Source organism: Echinops telfairi, unplaced genomic scaffold, assembly GCF_000313985.2.
Source record: "Echinops telfairi isolate 266 unplaced genomic scaffold, ASM31398v2 ScPeMD7_7472;HRSCAF=8510, whole genome shotgun sequence".
Taxonomy (NCBI): Eukaryota; Metazoa; Chordata; class Mammalia; order Afrosoricida; family Tenrecidae; genus Echinops; species Echinops telfairi.
This window is the reverse complement of record NW_022111376.1, coordinates 2,626,843-2,642,328: the sequence shown is the minus strand read 5'-3', so window position 1 is coordinate 2,642,328 and position 15,486 is coordinate 2,626,843. Positions and strand designations below refer to the sequence as shown.

General features: G+C 53.7%; 1 protein-coding gene across 1 annotated transcript in view; it reads right to left on the bottom strand.

The window, feature by feature from the left end:
• Positions 1-9,486: 9,486 nt before the first annotated feature.
• Positions 9,487-15,486, bottom strand: part of IRAK1 (interleukin 1 receptor associated kinase 1) — an 8,109-nt gene continuing 2,109 nt past the window's right edge. The window contains exons 2-14 of the mRNA XM_045285482.1: positions 15,305-15,472; positions 15,064-15,201; positions 14,899-14,993; positions 14,523-14,711; positions 14,358-14,422; positions 14,155-14,269; positions 13,403-13,521; positions 13,024-13,231; positions 12,773-12,838; positions 11,982-12,218; positions 11,169-11,577; positions 10,789-10,932; positions 9,487-10,660 (exon numbers count right to left, since the gene is read on the bottom strand). Coding sequence (XP_045141417.1) covers positions 10,605-10,660; positions 10,789-10,932; positions 11,169-11,577; positions 11,982-12,218; positions 12,773-12,838; positions 13,024-13,231; positions 13,403-13,521; positions 14,155-14,269; positions 14,358-14,422; positions 14,523-14,711; positions 14,899-14,993; positions 15,064-15,201; positions 15,305-15,472 — 2,009 coding nt within the window. The 3' untranslated portion in view covers positions 9,487-10,604. The remainder of the gene's footprint in view (positions 10,661-10,788; positions 10,933-11,168; positions 11,578-11,981; positions 12,219-12,772; positions 12,839-13,023; positions 13,232-13,402; positions 13,522-14,154; positions 14,270-14,357; positions 14,423-14,522; positions 14,712-14,898; positions 14,994-15,063; positions 15,202-15,304; positions 15,473-15,486) is intronic.

Below are 15,486 nucleotides of genomic sequence, written 5' to 3'. Positions count from 1 at the left end.
CCACTCAAAAGTGGACTGACACCCTTTGATGCCTTTTGATACTTATCATAGGGTGTTTCCCTAGTGAGTTCAGGGGACACCCAAGGTTAAGTCACTGCCCATGCTATTGCATATGTGCCTGGAGGCTTGCAATAGAATCCCATTGAAAATACACTTGCTCTCTTAATTCTGACATCAGAGGAGATGAGCCCCTGTTGCCTCGCTGTCTATTGTCCTTTGCTTCCTTAACTGCACACGCCACTCCTAAGGACCTGTTCAACTGCGGGGCTGGAGCCCACACTGCTGCATGAGTACACGTTGTGTACCATCCACCTGATGACCATGTAGGTTGCTTCCACTTTGTGGTCATTGTGAGTGGAGCTGCTTTGGGCACGCCTCCAGTACTCTTGGGTAAATCTCTAGGAGTGGAATTGCTGGGTTATATGCCAAGTGCAGGGTAACTCTTCAAGACACTTTTCCAGCAGCAATGGATGGAGTTCCAATTGCGCCACAGTTTTTATGGGAATGCAAAGAACCTAGACACTTTGTGGTAGTTACATAATCTATTGTCAACTTGAGACTTAAGAGTGAAAAGGTGAGAAAAAAAAGAGTGAAAAGGTGGAGTTAAGCCTGTCAACCAGGTCACAGCTTGAGGACCTCATTTGGAGGCACTGAGGAGATAAATAGCTCGCTAGAAGTCAGACACGCTCACTCCCTGGGAAACATTACTGACAAGCCTGATGATGGAGCTATGCTGCTGCAGCCAGAGCCCTGGAGCTGGAGAAGCCCTGTGGAGATCCGTGCCAGCACTGAGACGCTTCCACCGCCACTGGATCCACAAGACTTCTCATCCACTGGCCTGTGATCTTCCTGCATTGAGCGTCATTGCATGTGTTGCATAAGTCTGCAGAGGAATATAAGGATTGGTATCGGGCATATAGGATAATATTGGACTTATGGGACTTGATCTGGACTGGGCTGGGATGTTTTCTCAATATTCAATTGCTCTTGTAAATAAAGCTCTGTCTTATACACATATAAGCATCTATGAATTTGTTTGTCTAGTCAACCCTAACACACACTTAAAAAAAAACAAACTTTCACAATCACAGAGTTTATCTGGGAAGTTAACAGGTCACAATCAAAAATCAGAAATGATCAAGACACAGCACTTTAGTCAAAAAGCCTTAACCCAGCTATGCCCATGGGAGACTCCTCTCTGGTCCTTGGCCTCTCGGTCCCATAATCCCTTGGTCTCTGGCCTACTTGAGTAATGTTACAAAGCTCTTTCAGGACTGCCAATAAATGCGCACAGGGCACTCCACTCCACTCTGAGCGGGTCTGCAAACCTAATTTCCCCAACTAAGTGCCTGGACACACCCCACTCTGTAGGCACGCTTCCTGCCCAAGACCGCTTTCCTGGGTCCATGAGTCAGGAAGCTCACCGTGGGTAGCTGTTTCATGCTCCGACTCTGGCTTCTGTTGCTGTCTCCGACACTCCAGCTTTCTGTCCCGAGACTGACGAGGTTCAGTGCACCGGGACGGCTCCACCCCTATGCAATGGCACTCTTAGAGACACTGGAGGCCATATCCATGTCCTGGGGCTACCCTAACAAGATGCCACCAAGGGGTGATTTTAAAGAAAAATGGTCTCAGGGAGTCAGCAGGGGTGCTCTTCTCCAAAAGCTTTCTATACCATAGACTCCTGCATGGATGTGGCCTCCTGCTTCCTTTTCAGAGAAAACATATTCCTCAGCACCCCGTGTACTCTAGGCTGTCTATAACCCAGGATCAAGGGCAGGATCATTCCAGGGGTCCCCAAGGGGTGGCATCGCCCACTTTGGGAAAACTAGGCTCTGGGAAGATCCTTCTAGTCTGTTCTCCAGCTTGCAGATGCATCTTCAGATAGCCGTCTTCCTGCAGTGTCTCTCCACATCCCCCCTTTTCATAAGCACACCCATTCCGATGGGCACACAGCTAGCCGAGGGGTTGGGATCTACCCTACCCATCTCTAAACAGGGCCATGTTCACGGGTACTGGAGGTTAGGACTGCAGTATCTTTTTGGACACCATTCAACCCAGAAGAAAGGGCTCATCACCAACAGAGATCAAGACTCAGGACAAGCAATGGTTGTTCAGCTGGTGTGGGCCTACTGCAGGGCATTGCATTACAGACTAATGGGATAGAACAGCGACCAGGAACAGCCACACCCGGTTGGCCACCAAACTTATGCCAAAGGCCCCATTTAATTCTCCTGGAGAAGGATGAGTCTTCTCACTAACTGGTAGGGGTTAAATGAGCTGTTCATTTGAAGAAAAGACTGTCCCAAGTCTACCTACCAGCAGACAGACAAATCGATTTGAGATGCATCACAGGCCTAAATATGAAAGGGGATGAGCGGCGGCTGTTTGTGATCCAAAGACTCATCTCCACACATCAGGAAGAACAAACCACCGGGTTAGTCAGTAGACGAGAGTTCTCCACCGTCACCAGCATGGAGCTGCAGGTGGTCAATAAGCCAGTGGACTGATGCTCAGTGTTAGTCATCAGGGACAGTCCAATGAAGTCCCAATGAGATATACTTGCACTGACCAGGATTAGACTGGCTACGATCTAGAATGCTGACACCACCAAGTGTCATTGGGGGTTGGGATGTAGGACACCTGGAACTCTCATCACTGTTGCTGGGAAATGAGCAACCCCACTCCTGAGCATGTGCAGTCACAATGCCAACTACCCAAACTGCCAGCAAGCTGGTCCCTGGGAGGCAGGGGTCAACACGTCCCTGCTTTCCCATTTCTCCCCTACTGCGGACTCCTGCATGGCTTGCTTTCTCGGTTACGGTTGGAATGGTCACAGAACTCACAGAATCCACCTAACTGCAACAAACAACTTGAGGAATCAGAGGCGAAGCTCTGCAAAGTGGGGCCTCTGTGTTTCAAAGGAGATCTACTTCCATCTCAGTGGGGACCAACTTACCCCTCCACTCCACCCCCTGGGAAAACTGACTTCTCAGCTCATCCATCAGGAAACTGATGTCCTTCTGCCAGGCTCAGCTCTCAGCTGCCATTACCTGGGTCTGGCTGCTGCCTCTGCTTCCAGTCCCGCAGATCGCTGTGGACAGGAAGGGTCCTCGCGTCGGGCCGTGTCCAAAGACTGTGCAGGACAGGCCAGCCGAGGCTCTGTGGTCAAGGCTTTTACATATAGGCTAGTCCATGCACTCCTAGTTAATCACCAGGCGGGCTTGTTACCCATGTGGGTAAAGGTCAACGATAGGGTGGGTCATAAATTGACCAATCACTTGCAAGATTGTGATCTGGCCGACCATTTTTGGAAAATGACAAATCTAGGACCAGAAAGGTCATATAAAGGAACCCATGGCGATTGGCACCCATATCGGTTTTACAGTGGCAGACGAGTCCACTGTGGGACCACCCAGTGCTCTGCCGTCCTGAGACAAGAAGCAACAGCCTAATATAGAAGGCTGCTTTAGGTATGAGACTACAGCAATGATATCGCAGATGGGGGGTGGCGGCGGGGGAGGGATAGGCATCTGAACTCCAGTTGGGGGAGGCCCTTCTTTGGTGGCTCCTCAGGTATACCTACACTAACATGACAAAGGAACAGCTATTTCCAGACAGGGGCAAGAGTTCACATTGCAACAGATCCTTGGGGGCGGGGTGGGGCACACAAGTCAATCCATTGCAAGTGTATCTATACCACACCCAAGAGAAGTGTGCAGACCCGAACATAGACACTAATGTTCAGAGCGACTTTATGAAAGCCCCCAACAGAGAGCACACAGCCTACAGGCCCATCCAGGGTCGATGGGGACACTGGCCATATACGACAGCGGGGCTGCGGCTCTGAAACCGTCCCCACTCCGTGGCTCCATTGAGGTGAAGCTCTAGAGCCTGAGAGTCGAACCAGGGGATAGAGGGAAGGAGTAGGGGCATTTTGCACAGGGGTTTCAAATCCGTCCACCCATTCTCGGGCACAGCTTGTACCAGAAAGTGGAGTGCAAGTCCTTGCCCTTGAACGCAGGTGGGATTTTATTACTAGATTGCGGCAGCAGCGATTTGGACTGGTCTGCCTACCTGGTTCTCCTGCAAGGCACCCCTGCTTAGGTCCAGCCAAGAGCCCTGCCTCAGCTGGCCTCATCCACCAGATGGAGAGGCCCAGACGATGCGGGTCCAGAAATGACGGAGCACTTGCGATATGTTCGGCAAAGGCTATTTTGTGACGTGGTACCAGAAGCCAGATGAGAGGATGCCGAAGAGGTAATGGGAAGACAGGCCAGTGAGCCTTCCCGTGGCCCAGCTCCCAATGAGTGGCACCCGGGCTGCAGATGCCGGGGCTGTGGTGGTGAGCTTGTGATCTAAGTGGCAGCTATACATGCTAAGTTCCACTTCACTGGCCAAGTTTTATTAAAAAGCCAAACTCTTTAATAGCCTTTGGCAAACATATCGCAAGTGCTACTGTCATTTTTGGAGCGGCATCGTCTGGTCCTCTCCCTGTCCACCTGCTCGCTTGCCTCATCATCTCTTAGGGCTCCTCTGGCCGCAGTGACCTCGGAGGGCTCTTATGCCTGCAGTCTCTGCCTCCTTGCTGACCTTCACCCTCGTAGTTCCAAATGTATCTCTCTGTCCGAGATTCCCAACTATGATCGATTGTAGCTTTAGACCCATATTTTCAACTGCCTGCCAGCTGTACCTTAAAAATCTCCGTGCCCCACCCGCCACCCTGCCCATCTCAGTACAAGGCATGATGTTGCCATCTCCCTGGCTACCCAAGTACAACACTGGGGAGTTTGGCTATTTTGTGATGTGGTACGACGAGAAGCCAGATGAGAGGATGCCGAAGAGATAGTGGGAAGAAGCAAGAAAAGGGCTGGTGCTTTTGAGAAGCTAGAAAGAGGAAGAGAGAATAGGACTTATGGTTGGAGGGAGGTGTTGAGTCAAAGGTCATTTCCTTTTTCTTCTTCTTCTCAAATGGATGCTGTCAGGACACCTGTGTATGTCTACAAATGGATTGAAGTCTGTCCAGGAGAGGGAGAGAAACTGACTAACCAGAAGATGGGTGGGCTTTCTCCCCGAACTTTGCTGTCATAGAGGCAATGCTGACTCATAGCGACCCCTTGTGGGTTGTTTATGGAAGTACAAAGCCCCGTCTGGAGTCCTGGTGGGGTGGTGGTTACACGTTGGGCTGAGATCCGCATGGTCGGCAGTTTGAAACCACTAGCAGCTCCTCAGGAGAAAGACTGGGTGGGCCTTCGGAGTGGAGAATTTCTCCCAAGAGGAAGGACTTTTGAGTCTGGCCAAGTGGCAATGACATAAAGAAATTGACACCAAGGCTCATCATCAGAAAACTGCTGGAAACAACTAGCGAGACTTTTCCTTCACATCAAAGGAAAGCGCTTCCAGATGGAAACGCAGAGCTACATCTTTAAACCATAAAGCGTCTTGGATATGGTAGACATGTAGGGCCACAGAAGAGGTGTTTTCGTGGGGGCTTAATCGAAACTGTAGAAGTAAAACAGGTGGCAAACAACCTAGAGGATGGGCCCGGAGTCCATGAATGGCTATTATTTGACAGGAGATGGTGCAAAAATGAAAGATTCATATCATAAGCCCTGGAGCAAAGTGAAGATAAGAAAGTATCTGGCATTTTTAATGAATGCAAAGGAAACCAGAGAGAACGGAACAAAGAACAGAAGGAACAAACAGAACCCAATCCTTCATGCAGAGCACAAACAGAACAGCCAGCAAGTCCAGATTGTCACAGTGATTCAGAGAAGATGATAAAGCACATGCTGTCTGGGATGGTGACCTGTGGCTCAACCTGGCTGGGCCCAGATTCTCGGTGATTTGGTCTGACTGCTTTATGATGCAGTCATCCCCCAGGGTGACATCTCTGTGCAGCCAATCACTGGAGTGGGGAGTTATCACAGAGGCGTGGCCTACATCCCATAGACTCCTACACGGATGCTCAGGTCAAGCTCTCTGGGATTTTGCTCGATCTGGATCCTGCATCTAGCTTGTGAACATCACCTGGCCTCCAGTTGTCTGGACATGAGCCTGCTGTATGTCTTGGCAATCCTTGTTAGCTAACAGCCTGCCTTCTGACTAGTTGATCTTGGGTTCATTAACCCATCATGAGAAGTCTAACCACATAGCCAATCCTTGAGTTCACCCTCTCCCTTTACATCTGACCCCCAAAGCCAAAGCCGCTGAGTCAATGCTGACTCAATAGCGGCCCTATAGGACAGGGCAGAACTGCCCCTGTGGGTTTCTGAGACAGTGACTCTTGATGGGAACAGAAAGCCGTCTTTCTCCCCCTGAGCGTCTGCTGACCTGCCACTATGTCACTAGGGCTCCCCTCTCTACATATTGCTCCTACGGTGCTAGCTCATCCTAAAAACCAACCAAACCAAGCCAACCACCACACTCATTGCTGCTGATTCCGAGTGAACCTATAGGACAGAGAACGGCCTCTTTAGGTTTCCATCTTTCTCCTGCAGAGCAGCTGGTGGGTTCGAACTGCTGACCTAGCAGGGAACAGTCTAACATGTACTCCACTGTGCCTCCAGAGCTCGTCCAGTTCATACATGCAGGGGGTCATTCCAAACAAAATGCGTTTAAACAGATCTCTGCAATCAGTGGCTAGCTGCTAGTAAGCTCTCGCAGTCATCGACGTGTCTCCTCAGGGGCCTTCACATAAGGGGTCCAATCCACAGAATGGCTGGCTTCCGAGGGGATCTGTTAGACCAGTTAAAGCCAGGGCAAAAAGGTCAGCTCAGGTTGTAAAAACTGGTTTTGTGTTTTGGCTTCCCAATGGCTCATCCTGTGAGATTTTCTTAAAGGATACAGGATGATCACGGGGGCTTATTATGAAAAAGTTTTCGATGAGCAAGTGACCGGGAAAGTTAGGCTGAGCAATCTGCTCCCATCATGATAATGTAGCTGTTCATTCTCTGAGGGGAACAAGGACTGCTTTCGGAGAATCTCATTGGGAAACCTTCCCCTCTCCACCCTCTGCCCCTGATCTTGCCCCTTTAGGCTTCTTGTTCCCCAATGTCAGAGAACATTGAAAAGGAACATGATTTAATTCCCTTGAAAATGTCAAACCCGCTATTTTGATGTGGTGTAAGTCAAAGAACACAAAATTCCTTGGCGAAGGGTTAACCAAAAGAAACCCCCCAAACTGGAGGCCACGGAGTTGATGTGGACACATAGCAACCAGACTGTAACTCTTCTTGGGAGTAGAAAGCCCCGTCTTTCTCCGGTGGCGTGCCAGTGGTTCTGAATTGCTGGCATCAAGTAACCACAGCGCCCCCAGGAGTTAAGAGATGAAAATATTGCCTTCAACAAACCTCGGTGGAGAAACAATAGCTTCACATTTGGTTCTTTTTGCATAATGTTGTAGTCATGCTTGCTTACTTAACCTCATCAGTGTTATGGGGGGAAATGGAATTGAAAACGAAGAAAAATACAACTTTCCTCTAGTTCCTAAATGCTTCCTGCCCCCCACCCCCTCACTATCATGATCCCAATTCTCCCTTCCAAGTCTGGCTAGACCAGAGGATGTACACTAGTACAGGTAGGAACTGGAAACACAGGGAATCCAGGGCAGATGATCCCTTCAGGACCAGTGGTGTGAGTGGCGATACTGGGAGGGTAGAGGGAGGATGGGAACCAATTACAAAGATCTACATGTGAACTCCTCCCTGGGGGACGGACAACAGAAAAGTGGGTGAAGGGAGACGTCAGACAGGGCAAGATATGACAAAATATTAATTTATAAATGATCAAGGGTTCATGAGGGAGGGGGAAGCGGGGAGGGAGGGGAAAAATGAGGAGCTGATACCAGGGGCTTAAGTTGAGAGCAAGTGTTTTGAGAATGATGAGGGCAATGAATGTACTAATGTGCTTTACACAATGGATGTATGTATGGATTGTGATAAGAGTTGTGTGAACCCCTAATAAAACGATTTAAAAAAAAAGAAAAGAAAAATAGACTTTGTCTCTCATAGACAAGTTTTGCTTCTCTAGCTCTGGTGGTATAGTGGTCCCATAAGGTCAGCAGTTCGAAACCATCAGCTCCCATTAGTTGCAGTTTCGGAAACCCACAGGAGCAGTTCTACTCTGTCCTATAGGGTGACTGTGACCCAGATGGCTGTGGGTTTTTGTTTTTGTGGTTTTTGAGAGAACCCAGCCTAAGATACCGCCTGTGATACATGCACTTTCAATAAAGACAAACAAGAGAGGTGACATGAAAGGAGAAGAGGCAGAGCTCAAAAAAGCTGGAGGGGGGCTCTATTCGAACGTAGGAGACACAACTAAGTGTAGGCGGGATATTGCTGCGATAAGGAGGGGCAAGTCCTAACACCCAGCATCCTCACTCCTCGGCACGTAGGGACTCAAGGCGGGACCTTTTACGGACAGGAAGCACACTTGGACTGATCACACAGGGAACAGTCTCTGACCACAAGGGAGTGGAATTGGAAACCCATCACATAAGGACGACTTGCAAAATCTCCACATATTTACAAATGAAACAATTCACTTCTCCGTCAGTCACTGATTGAAGGCTAAGTGAGGAGGCAACCAGACGCTCCGTGACATCCCGGAATTCGGGGGAGGCCGCTAATGCGGTCCTGAGGGCAGAAAAGGCCCAACATCCAAGACCTGCGCTTCTGCCTAGGAAGCTGGCAAATGAGAAGCAAATTAAACTCCAAGTAAATCAAAGGCAGGAAACCAATGAAACAGATGACAACAAACAAACAATACACATCAGGGCAATCGGAAATTATCAATGAGATGGAGAAACTCATATTTAGGCTGATAAAAAAAGGAGACAAGAATGACCATGAATCAGGAATAAAAGATGGAACATCACCACAGATAAGGAGAAGGGAATCTTGTTAATTTCATGCCAACTTAAGTGAAATGGACAGAATCTCTGAAAGACGATGACCCAAACTGACACAGAATAAACAGAAAATGTAAACGGCTTGATGTCGAATGACATAAATGGCATTCAGAGTTAAAGACCGATCCACAAATAAAACTCCACTGTTGAATTCTATTAAACATCTCTCAAGACCACCACGCATTAAGGAGAAGGGAACACTTTCCAACGTTTTTTATGAAGTTAGCATTTACCCTGATAGGAAAAACAACCCCTGAAAATGACAGATCCGTATTCTCCAAGATCACCGAATTAGCATCATAACCAAGCAAAGTTTTTAATATAAGAGATACACCATAGTAACAGAATGAAGATGAAAAATCTGACCACTTCAACAGATACAGAAATAGCACAAGAAGAAATGTGATACCCCTAAAAGTTCAAACTTCTTCCACCTCACCAAATACATCTATGAACATCCTGCAGCAAACACTTTCTCCACTTTAATATTGAGACCAAGGCAATGATGTGTCCACTTTTACTTTCCTCGGGGTCTTGTACAATAAAGAATGAAAAGGAGCCAAAAGGCAAACAGATTGGGAAGGGAATAAAACTGTCTTTATTTGCTGATGAAATGTCCGTGTACAGAGATAAATTCAGGGCCATCACTCCAAAACTACTAGTGCTAGTAAGTGAATTTAATCAAGGGCACAGGTCAATGAATAAAAATCAATTGTATTTCCATAGACAATGAACGGAGATGCCATTTACAACTGAATCAGGAAACATACATGGCTTCGGGCAAACTGGAAGGGTGAGTGGCCCTGGCCCCAGCAAAAAAAAAACTGGGCAGACCGTCTAGAATCTTGAGATGAAAAGCCCTGGGAATCACCATGTTTCTGGTGCAACAGATGACACAAATTACAGTCCGAGATGCAATGCGCGGGGGTTTGATTACTCAAGGACGGCTTGGCTGTCAGCAGTATCTAGCTTCCTGGTGCCTGTAGTGTGACTCGTGAATCATCCCAAGCCTGTGCTCTGGCCAGACAGCTTTCAAAGACACCCAAGAGGGCACCAGGGCACATGTGTGGGACGGATGCTTGTGTCAAAAAAATGTTTGCTTTCCCTCCCTCCTCTCAGGGCCTGGCTCTGGACTTCCCTCCTTCCTGGGCACCTCACTGTTTGGGTAACACAGGGTTGGGCCTGGCTGCACGGTAAACAGCGACGCTTCCATCACCATCAGTGGCTGGACGCTTGCAGCATCCCAAGAGCCCACGGGGCTGGTGACGCCTGGGGGCTGCAGGGGCAGCCGGATGTGGTGCACACTTGCCTTGGGGTAGAGGGACTCAGAACCCCTGCTGCTTGCAAGTAGGCCGAGGCACAGGACAGCCACACTGCAATTCCCCACATTACCAGCAGCCGGGGAGGCTCCGGTGATGCACCTGCTGCATTCTAGGCAAGCCCTGCCTCGATTTCAGGGAACTGGTTCCCCCCTTACCCTGACTCTACCGGTACCCTTTCTCTCTGGCAGCCAGCAACCCAGGCCTGAACTCCCCATGCCCCTCAGACAAGCTCCGAAAGCTGATCAACGGCCTGGTCGATCGGTGAGTGCTGACACCTGTCTCCCTCCGGGGCTGGTGCCCCCACACCTGTGGCCCTTGAGCTGCCACAAGGCCTTGGACTTCTGGGTGTGGGCATCTGCCCAGGCACACGCTCAGCTCTGGAACTCGTCACTCTCTTCGGGTCCCTGCTTGTCCCCAGGGCCCAGGCCTATGGAAAAGAGAGGCGAGGCCCCTGAGGCAGCAGCTCTGCCAACAGCCGTGGGAGGGCAGAGGCCCGAGGGATGCCACGGTCTGGGGCAGGGTCTTTCTCAGCTGCCATGGGGCAAGTGGTGGTACCTGGGAGGGAACTGGCTGAGAGCAGTTGTAGGCTGTCCAGCACCCCGTCTTCGTAGAGGGCCAACTTCTGCACCATTTTCTGTCGGGCAGGGTTGATGACAATCTGCAGTGGCTTGGATGAAGGAGTGCTCCCTGGCAGTGACCCTGGGGGCAGAGCATCCTCTTAGCTGATATGGCTTGAAGCCTGGGCCCTACCTCCCAACACCCTGCACCCATTGCACACCTCCCTGCTTTTTGGTGGCCGCTGGCTGTCCCCTGCTCAGACTCCCGCTGGGTTCTCAGGGGAAAAGGACTAGGACCTAAGGACTTCCCCCCTCCCCAGTGAAGCATTACAGGCCTCTCACGGTGAGCAGCTGGCTAGGCCTCTTCCCGGTGGGTACCTTCCAAGGCCGTGGGCCAGGACCCCGGGCTGCTCGCTGAGCTGGACTCCTTCCCAGTGGCGCCCGCCTGAGTGCAGTCAGTCAACCCAAGGGGTGTCGGTTCCCAGGAGGTGGCCAGGGCTGGGGTGGGGCTGGGGCTCAAGTGCCAGGAACACAGGGCGCCAGAGAGCCCGGCCACACTCTCGTCGCTCTCCACAGGCTGGTTGAGACCCGGCCCAAGTGGGTCTGCAGCCTGGGTCAGGCCTCGGGATGGTTCTGCCAGGGGCGGCCTGGGGGCAGCCCTGCTCAGGGCAGCACCAGTGGTGGACATATAGGAGTTTTCCTGTGGGGAGGGTGGGCCTCGGCCAGTGACCTCAGGTTCCAGGGTCAGCCTAGTCACCGCCTGCAGCTTCTCCAGCGCCTCGTACACCTGCAGGGCAGAATCGGCTGTCTGGGGGCCGCCCAGAGTGCTCGGGCCCTGCCAGACCACCTTAAGAAGAGGCCCCAATATTGGGCAGTCCACAGGCCCTGTGCAGCACCTGCTCTCAAAGCACTGGCCTGCTCCTGCCCCGTTCACCCCAGGAGCCCGTATCATGGCTAGCCACACTCAGGACTGCAAGAGGTTTCTCTGTATCTGCTAGAAAGTAAACTGCATTGCCCTGCTGCCCGCAAGTTGGGCTGCCTACCTCTCTCAACTGTCACCAGAGGGGACAGAAAAGTATAGGCGCAGGGACTGTGTGCTCCCAGCAGGGGGCGAAGTGCAGACAGTGATAGGCGAACTTGCCTGCTGAAGGAAAATGCCAGAAAGTGTGGCCGGCTCCCTGTGAGGGCTACCTGGGTCATGGGGGGCCGCTTCTTGGCCCGGCGGTGCAGGCAGCAGCTGGCTAGTTGGCCTAGGGGTAGGCCAAGCTCAGGTGGGCAGGGCCCGGGCCCAGGGTCCACATGCTTCGTGAAGATACGGGCTGCGATGGGGACAGCCCAGGCAGCGGTAGCCAGGCCTGCCTGCGCTGTGGTGTGGGCGCCCGTGAGGGCCACCCCGACCTCCTCTGCCTCCTCTGCAACCAGGTCCTTCTGTGGAGCAGACAGACACGTGGACAAGTCCCTCAGCCCCTAGCCCTCCGGAACCCAGACTGGTTCTTAAGTCCATCCCCTTCCCAGAGGGGACATGCCCTGTGTCCAGTGGGCCCTTGGGAAGGTCAGGTTGGGCACAGGACAATGTGTATGGTCAGGCTGTTAAAGAATTGGTCTTGTACCCTCCCAGGGGCCCTGGTGGTGGCCCAGAGAACAGTCAGGCAGGGGAGACCAGCAGGGGACAGAGGAGTCTGGGGACAGGGAGGGCAGTGAGCTGCTCTCTGGGCCAGAAGTAGATGAGGTGTCTGTTCTGGGCTCATCAAGGGCCCTAGGTCTGCTTTGCTGGTAGGCACATGGAGGCCCAGGGAGGAGCAAGCTGTTCTCCCTCCCAGGTTGACAGCTGGGACCTGAACCAGGTTCTCCAGTCTCAGGGCCAAGGGCGGTTCCCCAGAAGAGATGGGCAGGGCTGGATGCCAAATCAGCCCTGAGGCCTTTGACTACCCCCACCCAGCTGTCGCGCCCCCCCCCCTCCGTCTCCCCTGAGGTTGGCTCACCAGATACTTAGTCCTGGTGCCCAGCGTCCTCACAGCCCTCTGGCCTGTCAGGGTCTCCAGCACAACCTGGGAGGGCAGAGCCACGGTCACATTCGCACGGTCGGGGACTAAAGGGGCAGAGGCCCTTAAGACGAGCAGGTGTCCCAGAAGGGGCAGAAGGCAAAGAGGCTGGGAGGGGCCTCTGCTCCTCCTCCCCGCTTCATGTCTTCCAGGTCAGCCCCCAGGCAGCCCAAGGGCAGCAAGCAACTCACCACACCGAAGCTGAAAGCGTCGGTCTCCACAGCCAGCTTCCCGCTCTTGACGTACTCACTGGGCAGGTAGGCCAGTGTGCCACGCACTGTCTGGGTTCGGGCCACAGTGCTGCTCTGTCCTGGGCTGGCACTGCTCAGGCGGCTAAAACGGGCCAGGCCGAAGTCCCCCAGCTTGGGCGTCAGTCTCTCATCCAGAAGGACATTAGAGCTGGGGAGGGAAGGACGAGTCTAGCCATCTATCTGCTGCCAGTGGCCGAAGGCTGGGGGGTACGCCCACATAGTCCTCCCCACAATTCCTTCACCCAGTTCTGGCCTTGACCTCCGTTTCTACCAGGTCTTGGAATCCTCCTGGGTAGGTCCCGGCCGTTCCCTGCCTCACCTCTTGACGTCTCCGTGAACAAGGCTGGGGCTGTTCTGGTGCAAAAACTGAATTGCCCGGGCAGTGCCCAGGAGGACGTCCATGCGCTGAGGCCAGGTCAGGGGGGCACAGGCCTGAGGCTGGAGGGTAGAGAGACACAGGCAGCTTGGAAGGTGGCCTAAGACCCCACCCCTCCCTGCACCTGTGGCCTATTCACTCTGGGCTGCTCCCTCTGCCGAGGAAACAAAACAAAACAAAACAAAGCACAACCAATCCCGCTGCCAAAAAAATCAGTTCCAACTGGGACAAGTAGAACTGTCCGCAGGGTACAGTAGCAGATGGCCTCATCTTTCCCCCACGGAGAGCCTAGTGGGTTCGAACCACTGAGCTTGCCGTTAGCAGCCCAACGAAGGCTCAAGTAGATCTTCTCTAGAAAGAGGGTCAAAGTTACCACTAGCTACTTCTCAAAGGGGCTGGAATTGAGCGAGGCCACTGCTCCCAGGACTCAGCATAAACTAGGTCCTGAGGCTCCCAGAGTTGGCAGCATGCAGCGTGCTGGGCTCCCTCCCCGGTGGCACAGGTGAGAGGACCGGGAAACCCCCTAGCCGCCAGGAGCTGCCCACTGCACTCTTGGATGGCTGTGCTTGTAGGAGGGAGGCTCTGGAGTGGGGAGGGGGGTTGCTTCAAGGGGTGGCGGACCCAGCAACAAGCAGAGGGAGGCCATCAGGACAGGTCCTTGGGGAGGCCGCCTCTGGCCCACGGTGGGGGACTACCTGGCCGTGGAGATGATCTTCCAGGGAGCCGTTGGGCAGGAAGCCGTATACCAGGCAGTAGAAGCCACCCTGGGCACAGTAACCGGCGAAGTCCACGATGTTCGGGTGACGAAACCTGCTTGACAAGGCAGGGACTGAGAGGCCAAGCCTGGCCCAGCATACTGGCCCCCAGGTGCTGCCCATGAGGTGGCCTGGCAGCTCACCGGGACAGCTGCTCCACCTCAGTCAAGAAGCTCCTCTTTACTGCGCCCCACTCCAGGTCAGCATCCTGCAGGCCCGGCGGGTGGAGGGAGGCGAGCTGTCAGGCCTGGTGGGCCCAGGCTGGCCACCACTCCCATTGTCCTCCTCCCCACCGCCGGCCCCAGCACCTCTTTCAGCTTCTTCACAGCGTACACCGTGTGCCTCATCACAGCCCGGTACACGCAGCCGAAGCCGCCCTCGCCAATCTTGAGCTCCTCAGAGAAGTTGCGGGTACCCTGGGTGACCTCCGGGAGGGGCCAGCAGAATGGGGCAGGGTAGGCCCCCTGCGGGAAGACTAGTGGGTCCTCGGGGCTCAGCTGTGGAAAGAGACCTCCAGGGAGGTGGGCCGGCTCCCCTGGTTCGGGTTGCCCCTCCTCCGCCACCAGCTCCACTGCCCCACCCCAGCAGGCTGCAGCCCCGGAACTGGAGCCATGCGGGTGCACCCAAGGCGGCATTCCTTCCTCCTGGCCTGGCACACCTGCCCTTAGGGCTAAGGCCACCTACCTGGGTGGAGGAAGGGGCTGGAATTGGCACTGCTGGCTGGGGGGAGGCAGGGGGTCCGGCAGGGCCGAGTTCGGGACCTGAGTGGATCTGGGCGTCTGCAAAGGCGAGAGGCCACGGTCAAGGCGGTCCTCCTCCAACCCCCCACCAGGCAGCCCTAGATCGTACCTGGGGACAGGAGGGTGGAGGCTGCGCGCTGCGCTGTCCTGAGGCTCGTGACCTCGGTCTCCAAGGGGTCAGAGATGCTGCTGGGACCAAGAGCCCGAGTGGGAGGGCTGGGGGGCGGGAGAGGGGCGGGAGGGTGCCCTGGCGCGGCAGGAGGAAAGGAAGGGCAAGTATAAGTGGCAGTCAGCGGGCCTGCCCCTTCCTCCTGCCCCCGGTCCGCTGACACCCCACTCCCCGCCCTCACAGGCCATGATGATGTCTCGAGCACGAAGCAGCTGCAGGTGCGTCAGGATGCGCACGAGGTCGGCCACGCGGGCGTTACGGTTGATCCAGGGCCACAGGACGCTGGCCGTGCGCTGGCCCGAGCGCTCACAGAGCCGCAGCTCCGTCTGGTCTCGCACGATGAGGGCCGCTGTGGGGCGGGGG